Below are 19,542 nucleotides of genomic sequence, written 5' to 3'. Positions count from 1 at the left end.
AATACAAGCACTTCAGTATAAAAATTAGCAAAACAAAACAAACCTAAACAGATAATTCACAGAAGAGAACAAAATGAATGACCCGTAGACATATGAAAGGATGGCCAATTAATTAAATTATCAAGGGTGTGGAAAATCAAATCACAGTAAAATACCATGTTCCTCGTATCAGGCTGGTGATAGTCAAGTTGAAGGGGCCCACATCCCAGGGACACACCCTAGAAGTTCTTCCACAGGTGCGTGAGTGCTCACAGGAGCATTGCTTGTAAGAGCCTCCAAACTGGAAACAACTCAAATGCCTGTTGTCGGTGGAACAGTTAAATAGACTACGTAATGGAATCATGAAGCTAATGACACTGACATGGGCGAGCGCGAAGTATGTAAACTGAAGTCGCCACAAATGCATACAATACGGTTCTACTGAGAAAAGTTCAAAACAGTCAAAACAAAACAGTATGTCACTTAAGGACACTCACACATTCATAAAAGCATCTTTAAAAAGAAAAGTGGTAAACACCAAGTTCAAGATAGCACTCACCCCCTTGGGGGGCAAGAAGGCAGCAGTAGGGCTTCCCTGGTGGCGCAGTGGTTGAGAGTCCACCTGCCGATGCAGGGGACGCGGGTTCGTGCCCCGGTCCGGGAAGATCCCACGTGCCGCGGAGCGTCTGGGCCCGTGAGCCATGGCCGCTGAGCCTGCGCGTCCGGAGCCTGTGCTCCGCAACGGGAGAGGCCATAACAGTGAGAGGCCCATGTACCGCAAAAAAAAAAAAAAAAAAAACAAGAAGGCAGCAGTAGAACGCAGCCCTCGGCATGTGCCGTGTGTGTCATGTAGCGGTGGCATACTCCGAAGCTGGATGGTGATGCCATGGGTGTGTGTTGCACACGTTATCACTGTTTGTATTGTATAAAGTATCTTTAAATGCATTTGGGATGTCTTCACTTAAGCTTTCATAAGTGTGATTGAGCTTTTCAGGATTTAAAGTCTCTAAGGTATCATGGGCCTGTCAGACCCGTAAAATGATTCCTTCTTGGGGGAGATTTTGACCAGCTGCTTCAATGGTGAATGAAGGCATAGCTTCGTGTGAAGCCCAGCTGGGCTGTATTGTATTTCAAAGCCAGCTCTCCTTCCGAGGTGCGGGCTGAGCTGCACAGGACTCATCGGGCCGCTGTTGTCTGATGGCAGCTGCTCGCCCCCTGGGCAGCCCGGCCAGAAGTCGGTAACCCGCATCCTGTGGCGCTGGTTTCTAGGAGGAGCACGGAGAAGCCAACTTGCTGAGCAGTGGAGCTCTGACGTGGACGAGGAAATTCAGCCTGGACTATTTAGCCCTGGACTTCAACTCGGCGTCACCAGCCCCTGTGCAGCAGGTAGGCAGTACTGTGCGTCTGAGAATTCCCAGGAGATTCCATTTCGGTATGGATTTTGTTTTGGATGCTTCCACCGTGGACGTTCTCTTTGCAGAGTCTTAAACCTACAGACACGTACAGTGAAGAATCTTAAAATCAGCCCTAACTCTGCCTCCCAGAAGCCCTGGTGTATTTCCCTCGGGGCTGTGTTCTTTGCATGTCTGCGTGTGTGAATGTATGTAGTATTCGTGCTCTTCAAAGCTTGGACCATGACGTTTGTTGAGAAATTGCTCTGGCAGAGATGAGGGTGGGGTGAAGTGTAGTCCAGGCATAGGAAGGGCCTGCTGAGGGAAGAAGTGACAGCCCTGCTTGGCTAGACTCTGGGGAGTGGTGACGGGAGCTCTCAGATGGCTTTGAAGCGGCTCCGTAAGGGGCCTCAGGTGCCAGGTTGGGCAGTTTTGACTCCCTTGAGTAGTATTCTTGTCTGTAGAGTGGTCAGCAGAAATAACGCCTATGTTGAAGCCTGTCGTGAGGATTAAGTGAGTTAATCCATGTGAGGGACCTTAGCCATTGACTGTTGTCACTCACTGCACAGGGGAAGCCATGGAATGAATGGCTGGTGAGCAGTGGACGACAGCTGAAGAGTTTTTAGCACGGGATGGTCATGGTCTAGACTGCGCTAACAATATATCGTTTGATGAGAAAAATCACTTGCTGAACAGAATATACAGTATAATTTCATTTTGTGTGTGTGGCTTCCCTTCCCTTTTGCTGAATGAGCTCCCACTTCTCCTTAACCTTTCATTTCATTCCAGAAACCTAAAATGATACTCCAGCAAAGCTGGTCAGCAGGATAGACAGATAAGCCCAGACGGTGCATTAGCCAGTTCTGGTCGGCTGTGCAGTGAAGACAAGCCCCGAATCTCTGTGGCTTTTGACCGCAAAGGCTTCTCAGTTGTTGCCTGTGGGACAGTCCATCACGGTCCCCACGTGAGGCATGCCGGTGTCCTGGCAGGGGAAAAAGGGAGAGTGCAGGATCACAGGACGCCTCTCTCCTCTCTAGGAGGGGCACCCGTCACCCCACTCATATTATATTGGCCAAGGCGAGTCAGCTGGCTAGAGCTAAGTTGAAGGGAGCAGACGTGAGGAGAGATTTACACACATTCACCCGCAGCGTGACATTTCTGCAAGTGACGACCCAGGAGGGAGGGCCAGCCAATACTTGACACTGTAATCCACCAGAGACTGACTGACATTGTGCTGAATTTTTAAATTTGATGGAATGAAACCCTTTTTCTTCTCCCCCTTCAGAAACTTCTCTTTTCAGAGGAGCAAAGAGTAGACTATGTCCAAGTGGATGAGCAGAAGACGCAAGCTCTCCAGAGCACCAAGCAGGAGTGGACGGACGAGAGGCAATCCAAAGTGTGACGGGGCTGGGCTGCGGGCAGGGGGCTCTGAGGGAGGCCAGCCCTTGTCACCGGCCACGCTGGCCCCTGCCAAGCCTCAGGCCGGTGGACCGGGATGTAGAAAACTCCATTCAGGCAGGGTAGGAACAATCAAAGCAAAAGTGGCGTTAGAAATCTTCTCCGGTGGAGCCTTTGACGTGCAGATTGGAGCCAACAGGATGACATCTTTTGACTCCAACGCCTGAAGTTTCGATCTCTCTCCTGTGCTTCCACTGGAATCATAAATGATCCTAGGAGAGACGCGCCTGGGCACCATCTTGTCCCCACCCCTGAAGGCACAGTGCAAGACACCAAGCCTAGTGATGGTGGCAGAAGGACAATGCGAGTGACAGGAGCCTTGAGTCCCGAGGTCCGTGAGGAGCACATCAGATGAGGCTGGTGTCCCATTGCTGTTGGCTTTCTCCCGGCATGCTTTCACACGCATCGTCTCACCTCTTCCCCTCAAAGACCTCGGAAGCTAGGCTTGGCGGAGATCACTGCTCCCACTTTGAGGAAAACAATACCAAGAACCAGAGAGGGGAACGCTTGACCCAAGACGACTCGTGGAGTGAGACAGCAAGTCAGGCTCCTTCCGCCGTCTAATGCTGCCTCAGTCACTTAGGATGACTTCAGAGACACGTGGGAAACACGTGCGGACACGGGGTGGCTCATCCTCTCCTCTCCCTTTCACAGGATCTCGAGCAGGTGCTTTTTCACTTGAAAGGTATGCCTGTCGAGCCAGGGTTTCTTTGTATGGTGCTCAAACGGGGCACTCGAACACAATCAGCGGTTACCATTAGAGACACCTCCCAACAGTCAGTGTGAAATGCGTTCTTGGTTCACACGGTCCCCTTGCCACCTCGGGGAAAGCTGTCCCTGGCCATCCTGTGCTGGACTCAAGCTTCTGAGTGATATAGTTCTGATCCAAAACAAAATCAAAGAACAAACCAAACACCGGTGACTTCAAGTCTCAGGTTTCCTGGCTACTTTTCCCTTCTGCTTTCGTGGCGACTAGCCCCTGAGACCGCACACATTCCCAGCATGCCATGAGGGCATCTTGTCACCCCTTCCTCTGTGGGGCACTGGGGTTCAGGGGACGCAGACAACAGGCTCGACTGGGCTCAGAGTTTTACATAACGCCCTTTGCCGATCCTTCTGAGTGCCTGCGGCCAGAGGACAAACCTCAACAACCGGGTAGTAAGCAGGTTCCGGCCCACTGTTCTGCCACGGTGTCTTATATAGGAGGATGGACCAAGTAGGCGGGCAGGTCTGCGGCAGCCAGGGTGAGGCAGGGCAACTGTAGGCTTTGCTGCAGGGTTTCGGGGTTTCGAACTGCTCCGAAGGTAAGTACCAAAATCTTGGTTTTTCAGACCATAAAAGAAGTAATTTTGATGTTCAAAGCAGCACGGTCTGGTGACATCATTTTCTTCCCAGAGCAAGATGGGGGCCAATTGCCAAGGGCTTTAACTAAGTCCTTAGCGAGTCTGGACTGAGCCACGGGAGGGCTCCCTGAGCCCACGGCCTGCTCCATGGCCAGAGCCTGTAAGGGGCTGCCTTCTGCCTTCTGTGACTTGCAGGGAGTCACAGAGCCTCAGGCAAGAATCCAGGGCTACAGGCTGCCAGTTCCCATAGATGGTGGCTTCCTTATGTGTGGGCCACCTGTGTTTAGCTCACTGATTGCCTGACAAAGGCCAGTGCAGAAAAATTGTACATCCAAGTGTCAAGAAGCTCACCAGATTGAAGATAGATTGGAATAGTAAATGCAGCTGAAACTTTGTCGGCAGTGAAATGTCATCCAGTTGACCAAAACACAAAAATCTGTTTCTACAAGACATTTCCAGGGACATACTTACTGCACGAAACAATAGACATTTGTGCAGTGTGACTTGTCTGGAAGTGATTAGGGATGTAAAGAAATATGACTTCGCCCTCATGTCCAGGGTGTGGGGGTGATGTCTTGCTTTGATAAAACTGCTAATGGATGGCTACACAAAGGCATAATGATTCAGGGACACAAAATGCAGGTAGTTTTTGAGCTGACGGCAGCATATGCTCCTGAGAAGGGTACCGCAAATCACAGTGATGCCGGCCAACTCTTGTTTTCCAGCAGAGATAGTCCACGTGTAATAGAGGGCTATGGTTCTGATGGGGTCTGAGGGATTTTTGTGTTTTTTTTTAACAGAAATGATCCCAGATACCACTCCAAGTCAAGTACACATGGCATGTCTGCACACTGTGCAGAGTACACCTTTCTAGAAGATTTGGGAATCAACATAACGGGACAGTGCAGCAATTAATCTCGCATTATTTTCTGTATCTCCTTTTTGCTTCGTTTCCTTCCGTCTCCTTTCATGAGGAAATACTTCCAGATCAGGCATTTTGTCATGCAGAAAGGGGGACCGAAGGGTCTCAAGCCTAAGTCCACAGGCCCAGGAACGTTGGGAGTTAAGTCTTCCTTGGGGAGGGAGGAGCCCTGAGGCCCAGCACACAGCCTGGCTACAAGGGCACGGTGTGACCCTGGGGACTCAATGTCCAGGCCACTTCACCACGCAGCACGCAGCAGCTGAATCGTGGCCATTGGGCCCGGGTCGAGACTGATGGCTCCCCTTAGGCCTGGCTTCCCCTCTCAAGGCCTCCTCCTAGGTCCCCGTTCAAACCACCTTTGTATCCACAACCGTGCAGATTTTTAACAATTCACTATGTTTTTACTGTTTCATGTCTGGCATTAATAAAAGTCTTATGAGGAGAGGAATCGTGACCTAAGTGCCCTCTTATTTAAGTGATGACATCTGAAAAACTACGGGACGCGTTTTGAAACCTGAATAAGTGGAAATAGACTTCATTGCCATTTTCAAATACAACAGACTTAACCTGACTCAACATGGAATGACCTACATCCACGTTACTTCGCTGCAAACAGTGGAGCAAGTGGCTGTAAGAAGTACTGCTTCTGCTCAGCCAAACCACATCCTTGACATCTGGGTCAGCAGCTAGCTTCGATAATTGGCGGTAGAATTACCGGCTCTGCCGGATACCACGTATAACACAAGCTTTGTCATTACTGACACTACAAAGCAACAGCGCCCAGCTTGCTTCTCCCCAGAGCGGGTCTCTTGTGCCACCACCTCCCTTTTCCCTATGGCCGAGACTCCCAGTTGCCCTGGATGCCAGGTGAGCAGCATCTCTAGGCCACGACGTGAGGCAGAGACAACCAGAATAGCAGGGGCTCAGGTCTGGGGGAAACAGGCCAAAAGCAGAGACCCTACAGCCAACGGGAGTCCTGGTGCTGAGAGAAAGGAGGAGAAGCCACGTGAAATTCCTCACCCTGGTCAAGTACGAGGCTGGTTACCGTGAACGCTTTTTCCTGACACACACTCCAGGCCGAGCCCTTGACCTAAAGGAGAGTAGGTCGGCCCACAAGGCTAACCTCAGAAGCAGGGGCCGGGAAACCTGACCTAAAGGTCTCTGAGCCCCAGGCCCCTCATGCTCTGGCCCCTTTACTTCACCAGACAGCTCCCTAAGTTTCCAGCTTTCTACTTCTTTATTTTCCTTGATCTTAAATTGCATTTATTGTTATCATTTCCTTATTTTAATTGTCATTTGTTTTTATAAATTTAGTTTTTATTTTCTGCAACTGAGAGAGAGTGGCGGTGGTGCAGGCTGGGGCAGGGGCCCGATGGGAGACAGCAGAGCTGAGATGCAGACTCCCCGCCACGGGCACTTCACCGATGGCAGAGGGGGGCTGGAGGGCCTCGGGGACAATCACGGCTGCCAGGTCACTGGAGCCCCACGAGGATGATAACGAACCTGACCCCACTCTGCCGCCACGTAGACATCGGTTCCTGGGGGAGCTCCATGTGGAGGGCACAACAGTCCATGGGACGCGTCCCCTCTGCCTTATCAGAGCCATTTGGCTTCCATCCAGCACTGTTGTTTTGGTCTTTGTTTCATGGTCAAAACCTCCATTTCAATGAGTTTTAGCCTTTGTTTACCTTTGTATAAACAAATGCATCCTACCTGTTTTACATCTGTCTTGAAATTTTAAATCATTTCCATGTTTCTGTTCTTCAGCGTGAGACTTTTAATTCACGTTCATACTCTATGGCGGTAGAAGTCAGAATAGTGGTTTACCTCTATCAGGAAGAGGCAGGAAATAAAAAGTCAATTTGTAAATTATACTGTATCATAGAAGGTGATGAGTGGTATGGAAAAGAACAGCAGGAAGAGGATTGGCTGTGCACTGGGCTGTTGGTGGCCACAGGAAGAAGCAGAGTGAGAAGATGAGATCTGGGCAGACTCGAAGGAGATGAGAGAGTCAGCCAGGTGCTGTATTTGAGAGCACATTCAAGGCAGGGAGAACAGACTGTGCAAAAGCCCCAAGTCAGTAGAAAACCTGGAATATTGAGGGCACAGGCAAGAGGCCAGCATGGCTGGTGTGGAGTGAGCAAGAGAGAGCAGAGGAGGTAAGAGAGGCAATGGGGGATTCACAGATCAGAATGTGGGGACTTGCTGGCCATTACAAGGACCTCTGGCTTATATTCTGCGTGAGAATGGAGCCCGTGAAGGGAATTAGGCAGGGGAGACGTGATCTGACATATTTTGAAAGGTAGTATCACCGTAGCCACCAGCGCTGCTGCGTGCTGGCGGGGGAGATGCTCCATCATCACCGTCTTCGCCACGCCCACCGCCACCATCCCCAGCACCAGCATCTCCCTCCCTCCAGCCCACGCTGCCAGAGCTCTCTGGGTTCTGTGCCGGCAGACTCCGTTCACGCACATGCAGGAACAGGGACCGGATCTCCCCCGCACTGGCTTGAAAGAATCCCCTAAATGCAGCCAAAATATATGAAACACAGGCTGTGAAGAAACTGGGCCTCAGGTGAGGGAGGACCGTCAGGGATCTCTGGGAGCTGAGACCCCGAAGAGGTGAGCCGCGCAGCTTCCCCAGCTTGCTGTCTACACGGACTCTCCGGACCGAGTCCAGCCGCCTCCCCGGGTCTCGGGGGTGGATCGCAGAGCGCACTCAGCCGGAGTTGGCGGGTGGAGGACAGGAGAGGACACAGCGGCACAGGGAGAGAACCGTGCCCAAGGGCGGAGGGTCCGCTAGTGGAAACTCCGAATTCGGGTAACATCATATACAGTACTCAGAGGGATCTTGTCTCAATAGTGTGGAGAACTAAAAGCTGCTCTGCTCCCACCGATAAAGTCTCAAGGCAAGACTCCAAAGGATCAAACTGTCTCCAAGTAAGTTAACAATATGAGAGTTTTTGAAGTTCTGGAATATACTTAGGAAAAAAAATACCCAGCACCCAAGGAAAAGGGTATGCTAAGCTTCAGAAGAATCCAACCCATTATGAGGAGACAGATCAATTGATAAAAGACATCCCAATTGGAAAGGAAGAAGTAAAACTATGTGCAGACAACATGACTGTCTATGTAGAAAACCGAATGCAATGGACAAGAGTGAGGAGAACTAGTCAGTGAGTTCGGCAAGATCACAGGATAAAACTCCGCCGGCCCGAGCGCTCACCGCACTGTGCTTGTCCCAGCGCTTTTCTGCACTGAATCTGAAACAAGCCCAGTCAGCCACAACATTGTTATTGTACTGGGCCTAGGGTTTTGCTCTTCTTGTGCAAACTAAGTTTTTAATTTTAGTAGGAAACCAAGCCAATTGTGACAAGGATGTTGGGAAACCAGAAATCTGGTAGTAGGTATATTTTCTGAAGAGAAATTATGATAGAGTCTTTTTTCTGTTTTTTAAGACAGTCCGTTTCCTCTCTCTCTCTCTCTCTCTCTCTTTTTCCATGCCGTGTGGCTTACAGGATCTTAGTTCCCCAACCAGGGATCGAACCGTGCCCCCTGCAGTGGAAGCATGGAGTCCTAACCACTGGACCGCCAGGGAATTCCCTGTGATCAAGAGTCTCAAAAAAGAAATAGGAAAGTATTTCTAACTTTTGGAATATACTTTAAGGAAATAACCATTCATGGAAAGAATCATATACATGAATTCCATTGAATCGTTAACCATAGTAATGAAAAAATTGAAAACAACTTAAATGTTCAATGATTACATTATGGTGCATCTTATATACCTCCACTCAATAACATATTTTTGAAGAGTTTTTAGAAGGTGGAAAAGCTAGTATGTTAAATGAAAAGAAGTCAGGAAAAAATTTAATGCTAAACTTGATAACTTCTACATTGCATACCGTTATACATTTACTGTGCAAGTACAACTAAAAAAATAGTTCTAAAATGTTGACAGTATTTAGTGCTGAACATCGGGCTTGATTTTCATTTTCCTAAACTGTCTTCAATTACCTTGTACTACTGGAATATCTGAATTCCAGAACCTTCCCTCCAACACGAGGACAAAGATAAAAAATCCAGAAATGCATTAGCTGAAAAGAAACTGTGACACAAAACAGTGGCCTAGTTTTATTTTCTGCAGTAATACACATTGAAGCATCCCACTCCACGAGCCACAGGGAAACAAAACAAGTGAACCAAGAGATAGCAAGGGCCAGTACTGGCAAAAAATTAAACCCAAATGACAAAGTGGTGACTAGTCAAGTTTGAATTCCCTAAGCCTTGCCTAGTAGGCGACACAAGGTTAGGCCTCAGCCCCCTTTCCTTCGCGTAGCCTTTAGGGAGGCGGGGGCCCAGGGCGCTGAACATTCTGAATCACCAGGGAAAGCTGATCGTGGGAGGAGCTGATGGAAATCCGGAAGAGAACAAGGTCTTCAGCAGTCCATCTACTACAAGTGAGGGAAAAGGAAAATCAGGTTAAAGGGGAGATCGCTCATGTAGGTCCAGGGCACCAGCCCCCAGCCCCCTCCTTATACCAAGCCCGTCAGCGCCCCCATCACAGCACTCAAGGCAGAGATCAGATCCCAGCACCTGCCACCGACCCCACCCCCACGGCAGACTCTTCTAGAACTCACATAGCTAGGGCACTGCCATTCACTCTATGTTCCTCCCGAACCACGCCTTGGTCACGCTGGGCATCTGGGATCAGAGCTCTGTGGGCCATGTGTGCCTCCAGGGGGGGTCGGAAAAGCACTGTGAGCTTGCTGGGGGAGACGTGGTTAAGGCACCATCCGTCACTGAATTTGCTGGTATCTCGGGCTTGCCCACACCGCAGAGGCCCGTTTTTACCCCAGGATGAGACCGCCCGGAGCCGCCTCCCTAATCCTTTGGTCCTTCCCCACCCTCCAGGCTCCTCAGGCATTGACAATCCCCTTTCCTGCCAGGCTGCCCGCCCCTGCTGCCCCTGACTGTGCCCTGTGCTCCCCTCCGTTCCCTCCGCAGGCGGCCGCCATGTACCCTGCCACCGCACCGCTGCCCCAGCCCAGGGAGGCTCCACGGAAAGGATACACCACCAGCCGTCTGCTTCCAGGCCCTACAGCCGCGAGCGCTGCATCTCCACCAGCTCTTAGGGCACGTGGTGCCCGCCCACCCTGGGGACCTGCAGCAGCTGCTCCCGTCGCTGCTCCTCCTCTGCTGGGCCCACGCCGGGCTTCCGGGTGCCGGGGACCACCCTCGCCTTCAGGGCTACCTGATCCACTCTGGCAACCAGGAGTTCCGGAGCTTTGCTGGCCAACTCGGCCCCCTGCACCTACCGCGCTGCCGTCCCCCGGGGCCTGCATGGCCGCGGCGTGTCCCTCTAAGAGCTGACGAGAGCCCGAGCGCCTCACGAGGCCCCGCCCCTTCTGCCCAAGGACACCCAGGGCGCCTGCGCAGACACCCCTGAGGTCGCCTCCCGGCACCGGATTGGCTGCCGCCCTGGCCCCACGGGCCGCCCCGGAGACCCCGTCGGGCTGCACAGACTCGGTTCCGCCGTGAAGCCCCGCTCCTTCCGCATGCCCCGGATGCGCCTGCACAGACCGGCTCCCCCTGTCCGGGGCCCGGCGGCGTGGAGCCGGCGCCGAGTGCCCACGGAGTCACCACCGAGACAGGAGCGACGCCTTTCCACTCCCAAGGCCTTGACCCGTCTCCCAAACCATCTGCTCCAGGCAATAAGGGCCACCCACCCACCCCCAAAGCCCTCCGACCCTCCCCCCAGTAAAGCCCAGAGTAAACCACAAACAGCAGGGGAAGTGTAGGACCTCCAAGCAGCAGGGTCTCTGCCGAGTGGGGAGGTCAGGGCTGGTGGGTGTGTTCACTGACCCCATCATGGAAGCGCCACCCGCATGACCTCGTCCAGACCCTATTACCTCCCAGAGGCCCGCCTCCGAAGTCCATCCTGTGGGGGGTTAGGGCTTCCATGGGTGAACCAGGGGAGGGGGAGGGGAGGCGAGGGGGAGGGGGAGGGGAGGCGAGGGGGAGGGGGAGGTGAGGTGGGGGGGAGGGGGAGGGACTCGACGCTCAGGCCATAGGTCAGCGCTGCTCAGCTAACCCAGGCTAGGTTCCCGTGAGTATTCTTAGCGGGGGGCCACTGACTTACCTAACCAAACACAGAAACAGCAACTTTCCTGACGGAGAGATGATCCACCTCAGCTGTCCTGAGAGATGCGCCAGCCAAGGCCTCACAGGTCCCCCAGCTGTGGGGCGGGATGGAAATGGGGAAATGAAGATTCTGTGCCAGAACAGGGTTAACACCAGTCAACCCCAAGCGCCCTAAGGACGTGCCTGGAATCAAAGGAGCTGTGGCGGTGACCCCAGCTGTGGTGACGGATGCTGATTCTACTTTCTCTCCACCTCCTCTCGGGTGCCCCTCGCCCTCCTCGTGCTCCCTGCTGTCCTTGCCAGTGATGTGGACCCTCCTGCCCCTGGGCCGGCCCGGCCCCTCGCGTCCCAGGGCCAGGAGGTGACACGGGCCGGTCTGGCTTCCTCTCGGCTGTTTCCAGGCCACTCCTCCACCTGCTGGGCTGGTTACCATCCTTCCGCGGCCCTGCCCTCGGCCCCAGAGGCTGACCCGAGGTGGACACTCACTCAGCAGGCGCCCTCGCCCGGGCGGCCAGTGCTGCACTGGTGAAGCTTTAACAAAGGCTCTCCAGACGCAGCAGGGGCCCTGCATCTGCTGAGCTCCACGCTGTACCCACTCCCACCACAGCCGACTGACTGCAGGCCGCCGACACGACATCACTGAGGGCCTGGCCGCAAAGAGACGCTCCCGCTTGGCTGTCGCCAGCAGGTCCAAGGTGGCCCAGCACACCCCCAGGGCCGCACCGTGCATCCCAGCACACACGGACACTCTGCTAGTACTCACACGGAAACCGCGTCGCTGTGACTCACAGGAAGGGCACCCAGAAGTGGACTTCCATCTTGCTTTGCCCCCCACATCGCACGTGAGAGCAACTAGCTGGTCACGCCTGCACCTCGCCCAGGACGCTAGTTCCAAAGGGGGCCGGGGAAACGCAGCTCTTATTTCTCCAGCGTGTACGGTAGAAGAGGCCTCACCGGACCGAGGTTGGAGTACGTGGCGAGTGGCCAAGCCACGGAACCCACCAGAGTCCTCCCTCTGGCTACTCGACATCTAGACCTGTGCTTTCTTTTTTAAGTTTTTTTTTCTGTTAGTTTGTTTATTTCTTTAGTTATTTATTGGCTGCGTTGGGTCTTCGTTGCTGCGCGCGGGCTCAGTAGTTGTGGCTCGCGGGCTCTAGCACGGGCTTAGTTGCTCCGCGGCATGTGGGACTTAGTTGCAGCGTGCAGGCTCCTTAGTTGTGGCATACGAACTCCTCAGTTGCGGCATGTGGTATCCAGTTCCCCGAACAGGGATGGAACTGCATTGGGAACTCAGAGTCTTACCCACTGGACCACCAGGGAAGTACCCCCAATCAGTTAGTTTTTGTTGTTTTTTTTTTAATGTATTTATTTATTTATTTGGTTGTGCTGGGTCTTAGTTGTGGCTTGCGGGTTCCTTGACTGCAGCAGGTGGGCTCCGTAGTTGTGGCACGTGGGCTCCTTAGTTGTGGCAGGCAGGCTCCTTAGTTGCAGCTCACAGGCTTCTTAGTTGTGGCATGCGAACTGTTAGTTGTGGCATGCACATGGGATCTTGTTCCCTGACCAGGGATCGAACCCAGGCCCCCTGCATTGGGAGGATGGAGTCTTAACCACTGCACCACCAGGGAAGTCCCCCAATCAGTTTTATCAGTAATAAAGCTGGTATTTAGGTTAAAAAACATGTCAAGGGAGATGTGTCAAAGGCTGCAGATGGTAAACTAGACCTATTTGAAAGGAGTGGAAAAGGACAGGCAGGAGGCGGGAGTGGATGGTGTCAGTGAACTCCTTGCAGAGGAAATGATTCGTGTGGTCCAATTTGTAAAGCCACATACTTTTTTCAGGAGAAAGCAGAGGGTACAGAAGTGATTACAATTCAGGCCAGACTAACATATAAACACGAGGAAAGGAGAGCAGGCCATCTTCTCTGAATAATGGGCAGTAGGGAGCTGGACTAGGGAGGCCGAGCTGTGGTCTTGTACGAAAGCCAGGTGGGAATTAAAGCCTCACAGTCACGGAAGACTCAATGAGCTCTGTGTCCCAGGTTCCCCTGTGGGAGTTGCAAAGGGGGAGCCGTGAGCAGACATTCTTATAGTTTTTTAGTTTTAGGTTTAGCAAAGAGGTTTGAATCATCATCACTGGGGAAAAAAAAAAACATCAGTGCAGAATCGGACTCACACGGGTAGGTAGTGAGTAGGCGTGGACACTGGTTGGACATGTGCGGGAAAAGCCCAGAGAATGTACTGAGCAAGGGTCTAGCATGTTGGCTTCTGCTGTCGTCCATATCACAAGAGGAAACTCATGAATTAACCAGACCCACCTGAGGGTCTGAAATAAGGTTAGAAGGAGGGCCAGTGGGACGTCTAGGGGGCTCTGACTCCCACCTCTGTGAAAAGTACCTGATGGACATCCTCATACATACCCATTAAGGGGACCAGTGGCAAGTTCCCAGGAGCAGAATTGCTGGGCTTTAGGGATGGGAACACGTCATTGGATTCAGTCGCGCCATGCTGCTCTCTGCTATGGCTGTACCCATCTCCACTCCTACTATATCCTTGCGGCTTTTGGGGGTTTCCTTTTCTGTAACTAGCCTATTCATATCCTTCGCTCATTTCCAAAAAAATTGGAATTGCTGTTATCTTCTTGATGACCAGCAGGATATTTTAAAAATATATTCTTTTTTTAAAATTAATTAATTAATTTATTTTTGGCTGCGTTGGGTCTTCGTTGCTGCGCACGGGCTTTCTCTAGTTGTGGCGAGCGGGGGCTACTCTTCGTTGTGGTGCACGGGCTTCTCATTGCGGTGGTTTCTCCTGTTGCGGAGCACGGGCTCTAGGCGCAAGGGCTTCAGTAGTTGTGGCTCGTGGGCTTCAGTAGTTGTGACACGGAGGCTCAGTAGTTGTGGCGCACGGGCTTAGTTGCTCCGCGGCACGTGGGATCTTCCCAGACCAGGGCTCAAACCCGTGTCCCCTGCATTGGCTGACGGATTCTTAACCACTGCGCCACCAGGGAAGCCCCCCAAATTTCTTCTTAATACTTGCGTCTTCGTTCCTTTGTGGTATCCTTTTCCTAATATATACTCATACTTCCTGGGCCTGGGTTTAATATTTCTGATCCTTCATCCTCATATATATCTGAGGATGTCAGATAACACCCAGTAACTGATACTGTGGGGCACCTTGGAAAGATTGAATATGGAATTATTTCTGTCCACTGTGGGAGGAGAAGGAGACAAAGCTGTAGATGCTGTGTTACAGGATGTCCAGTATCACATGCAATAGATGTATGTTTCTTTTCAAATGTATTGCAAATTGTTTGCCAAAAAGAATTACATCAATTCACCCTGTCACCAATATAGTATACCCATTGACTACAACCTAGTCAGCACTGGCTGTTAATTTTAGTACATCTAATTTACTAGTTATAAATTGGTATTCACTTGCTATTTTAATTATCATTTTATAAGTAACTTGTGGGATTGAATATTTTGCCATATGTATGTACTACTTTTCTTTCCTCTGCTAACAAATTTTCTATTTGTTTACTTTCCTAATTTTTGTCTATGTGTAATCTTGCTTTGTGATGGAAATCTTCAAACGTTAAATTTTTGTGACTAAAAAAAAAAAATACTGGGTCTTCCAATCCATGAACGTGATACATTTCTCCATTACTATAGGTCTTAAGTTCTCTTATTAATAGGTTTTAGTTTTCACTGTAAATGTTTTACACGTATTTTATTAAATGCATCACTAAGTATTTCATGTTTTGGGATACTATTATAAATTATAGTGATTTTTAAATCTCACGTTTCTTTCTTTGTAGATTGCTTAGGATTTTCTACATACACAAACATTTCATCTCTGAATAAAGATAATTCTATTTTTTCCAATCCGTATAACTTATATTTTTCTTTCTTGTCTAGTGCACTGCCTAGGATTTCCAGGACAATACTTAATAAAAGTGGTGAACATCCATGCCTTATTCTCAAATTCAGGGGTGGGGAATTATATTTTCCTCCATTATCATTTTAGCTGTAGGATTTTTGTAGATTGCCTTTATCAGATTAAGAAAGTTTCTTTCTAGTCCTAGTTTTCTGAGAGTTTTTATCATAGTGGTTGTTGAATGTTGTCAAATGCTTTTTCTGCATCTATTGAAATGATCACATGGTTTTTCTCCTTTATTTTGTTAATATGATGAATAACTCTGATTTTTCAATGCAAAACCAATCTTTCATTCTTGGGATAAATCTCATTTGGTTGTAATGTATTGTCCTCTTTATGTATTGCTGGATTAAACTTGCTAATATTTAAGTTTTTTGTGTGTAAGTTAATGAAGGATATTGGTCTATGGTTTTCTTTTCTTGCAATGTCTTCATCTGGTTTGGGTATTTTGTAATGCTGGCCTCATAAAATGATTTGAGAAGTGTTTCCCCTCCTCTACTTTCTGAAAGAGTTTGTATAGGATTGGTAATATTTCTTCTCTAAGTATTTCATAGTATCCACTAGTAAAGTCATATGGGCCTGGAGTTTTCTGTCCCATTTCTTTCATAGATTTAGGGATATTCAGGTTTTCCACTTCTTGAGTTAGTTTTGGTGATTTGCGTCATTCAAGGAATTTGTCCATCTCATCTAAATTGGAAAATTTATTCACAAACATTTTTCCTAACATTCCGTGGTTACAGTTTTTATCAGTTTTATTGGTATTTTTAAAAGCTTTCAGTTTCATGGATTTTTCTCTATCATTTATTTGCTCATTTTACATTTTATTCATGTCTGCTCTTATCGTCATTATTTCTTTCCTACTGCTTATTTAGGTTAAATTTAAAATTAAAATTTGCTCTTCTATGTCTGATTTTCTGCAATATCGTTCTGTTACTTAAGATAAGTTTCCTCTTGATTGCTACTTTACTTCTTTCGTTTCTGTGAGTTTTGTTTCATACATTTTGAAGCTTTGTTATTATGACTTCTTCATGAAATAACCCCTTTATCATTAGCAAATGTCCTCCATCCCATCATATTCCTTATCGTAAAGTCTACTCTGCCTGCTATTAATATAGCTACTCAAACTTTCTTATTACTCGAGTTTGCATGGTATGTCTTCATCCATCTTTTTACTGTTACCAGACCTATATCTTTATGTTTTAAAGTGGGTTTCTTATGCTTAGCATATGTTTTGTTTTGCCCTTTTATCCACTTTGACAATCTCTGCTTTTTAACTGAAGCATTTTTTTTAACTGAAGACCATTTACCATTAATGTAATTAGTGATATGGCTCAGTTTAAATCTACCATCCTGTACTTTATTTTCTGTTTGTCCCATGTGTTCTATGTTCCTCATTCTATCTTTTCATGACTTCTTTTAGATAGAATAAGTTTTAGAATTCCATTTTATCCTCACTATATCTTTTTTTAGATCTAGGGTTTCTAATAGGCATTTTACCTTATTATTGACTACCTTCAAATGGTTGAAAATCATTCCACATATCATGTAAGAACATTACAACAATATACTTCCAATTACCCACTCATGTCCTTTGTACTATTGTTGTCATACATTTTATTTCTACATTGGTTATAAACCGCACACTATGCTGTTAATATTTTTGCTTAAACAGTTTGCTATGATTGAAAGAGATACTAAAATGAGAAAAATTTATGTTTACCTACATATTTTCCATTTCTGGAACTCGTCATTCATTCACATAAATCCAAAATTCCATCTGGTGTCATCCTTCCTTGAGGAGAACTGTCTTTCACATTTCTTGTAGTGCAGGTTTTCTGCTGACAATAATTCAGCTTTTATATGTCTGAAGAAAGTCTTTAATTTGCTTTCTTCTCTATTGTGGCAAAATTGACATACCATAAAATAAAGCATTTTAAAGTAAACAACTGAGTGGCCTTTAGTACATTCACATGTAAAAGGATTGCCAAGTACTGAGATGAAGAGCAGCTGGAGAAGTTAGCCTTGGATAGAAGGGCAGAGCCCTCTTCCTCCAAGGCAGGAAATAGGCAAGGATGTTTGCTGCTGTAGGTAGGTCTGAAGATGTGACATGGGACAAGATGCTGACAAAACTCTTGTCTGATGACCAGAGAGGAAAGGAGAGGGCATATCACAGAGGGTCTGCTAGCCCACGAGGAGGAATTTGGCTTTGACTCTGAGTGAGATGGGAGGCACTGAAAGGTTCAGCGCAAGAGAAGGAGGGACCTGATCTCATCACTGATCCTGAGTAGGGGTTCTGTTGGGTTGGTGACGGGACAATTTCAGGTAATTACAAGGTGCAGGGCCACTTACTCAGAAGTTTCTGAGGGACTGCCTTTGATATTCTCATAGGATGTGCATGTACTGTGACTTCAAGGTCTGTGCACCTCCTCTTAGTGTGAGGACTGATGGGGTTTCCATTCTGCTGGCCTCTCCTTTACTGCCGGTCTCCTGAGCCTAACTGCATTCTTCCAATTCTGAGTTTTATTCCCTTAAGCCTGAAACCAGCCTTCTTTGTCTCTTCCCTCACCACCACTCCCTTTTGTAAATTGAAACTCCAAACTTAAACCCTCGTGTGACTCTGAGTTGGACTCCACAGGTGCGAGTTTCCGTGCGTGGTTCCACCCAGCTGGGGAATGGGACACAGGAGTTGAGGCTTTGCTCTTCGCCAGCTTTCTGCTGCTCTACATAGTGGCTGCGGCTGGGAACTTCTGACTCCACATTCCCATGTATTTCTTCCTGGCCAACCTCTCGCTGCTGGATACTGCCTATATCTCCACCATGGTGCCCCAGATTCTAGTACATCTGCTGGCACCAGTGCGGGTCATGCCCCGTCATGCTTGTCTCACCCAGATATTCTTTCTCCACTTCCTGGCTCCCTGGGAGTGCTGCCTGTGCACAGCCACGGCCTATGACCACTACGCAGCCATCTGCCAGCCACTGCGCTACCTAGTCCTCATGGGCCAAAGGACCCGGACAGGACTGGCTTCAATCTCCTGCCTGCTTGCTTTGACCAGTACCCTCACCCACACCATCCTTGCGGCTCTCCTCAAGTTCTGTGGACCCCGCCTTATCACCCACTTCTCTTGTGACCTCCCTCCACTGCTCAAACTCTCTTGCTCCACCACGTGGGCCAATGAACTTGCCCTGCTCTTCTTCGGTTTTCTGGTGGCTCTTGCACCCTGTGCCCTGGTTGTGAGCTCCTATATACATGTTGTCGCTGCGGTTTTCAGGACTCACTCTGCCGAGGGCCGAAGAAAAGCCTTTTCTACCCGTGGCGCTCACATCACCATGGTCTGTATTTTCTACATCACTTCAGTCCTCCACTGCATCCTTCCCAGCTCCTCACACTCTGGCTTGAGAGACCGGGTTCTTTCTGTGCTGTATGTGGGCCTCGCTCCCATGCTCGACCCCATCGTCTACGGCACATGCGAAGCAAGGCCACACTCCTCCACAGTGCGGCTGGCACATACCTGATGCTTTGGGAGTTAATCCAACTACATAGGAGTCTCAAATTTAGTGTAGATGGTCCATCTGGTGAATCTTATTTTGTGTGCCAGGTTTTTCTCCATTCTAGCAAAGATCAAATATCTCTGTTGCATTTTTTTATTCTAAAACATTGTTTTTTGTATTGATAGAAATAAAACATTGTCACTGAATAAGTTGTGCAGTTACGGAAGTTCATGAAATGACAAAAAAAATACCCTTCACAATCTCACCACCTACAGAGAACCACTGTGAACATTTTCATGGTTTCCTTCAGGTGTATTTTTGAACAGCAAATGTATGTGCATGTGTATTTAAAGCAGGGAAACAAAACTGGAATCACTGTGTATTTACAGTTCTGGACGCTTAGAGATGTTTTATTTTTTTCAACTACAATATATGCTTATTATAAAATCATTTAGGTAGACATTTCTCCAAAGAAGACATGCAGATGGCCAACAGGCACATGAAAAGATGCTCAATATCGCTAATTACTAGAGAAATGCAAATCAAAACGACAATGAGGTATCACCTCACAGCGGTCAGAATGGCCATCATTAAAAAGTCTACAAATAATAGGGACTTCCCCAGGGGCGCAGTGGTTGAGAATCCGTCTGCCAATGCAGGGGACACAGGTTCAATCACTGGTCCGGAAAGATCCCACGTGCCACAGAGCAACCAAGCCCGTGAACCACAACTACTGAGCCCGCATGCCACAACTACTGAAGCCTGTGTGCCAAGAGCCCATGCTCTGCAACAAGAGAAGCCACCGCAATGAGAAGCCCGCGCACCACAACGAACAGTAGCCCCCGACAGCCGCAACTAGAGAAAGCCCACGCACAGCAATGG

General features: G+C 48.9%; 2 protein-coding genes across 3 annotated transcripts in view; both read left to right on the top strand.

Annotated features, from left to right (window-relative positions):
• Positions 1-5,399, top strand: part of GAB3 (GRB2 associated binding protein 3) — a 63,018-nt gene extending 57,619 nt beyond the window's left edge. For both annotated transcript variants that reach the window (XM_027099656.1, XM_027099658.1), the window contains exons 9-10: positions 1,249-1,365; positions 2,656-5,399. In XM_027099656.1, coding sequence (XP_026955457.1) covers positions 1,249-1,365; positions 2,656-2,772 — 234 coding nt within the window. In that variant the 3' untranslated portion in view covers positions 2,773-5,399. The remainder of the gene's footprint in view (positions 1-1,248; positions 1,366-2,655) is intronic.
• Positions 5,400-17,928: 12,529 nt separating this feature from the next.
• LOC113616399 (olfactory receptor 3A1-like) lies at positions 17,929-18,684 on the top strand (the record flags this gene model as incomplete). Its single annotated transcript, XM_027099671.1, has 1 exon — positions 17,929-18,684. A coding segment is annotated over one exon (756 nt), but the record flags the coding sequence as incomplete, so codon positions are not given.
• Between the last annotated feature and the right edge of the window lie 858 nt (positions 18,685-19,542).

The sequence above is a fragment of the Aethalodelphis obliquidens genome, unplaced genomic scaffold (genome assembly GCF_003676395.1).
Source record: "Aethalodelphis obliquidens isolate GAN/ISIS:26980383/991018 unplaced genomic scaffold, ASM367639v1 scaffold136, whole genome shotgun sequence".
NCBI lineage: Eukaryota > Metazoa > Chordata > Mammalia > Artiodactyla > Delphinidae > Aethalodelphis > Aethalodelphis obliquidens.
This window is presented reverse-complemented; position numbering and strand designations above follow the sequence as displayed.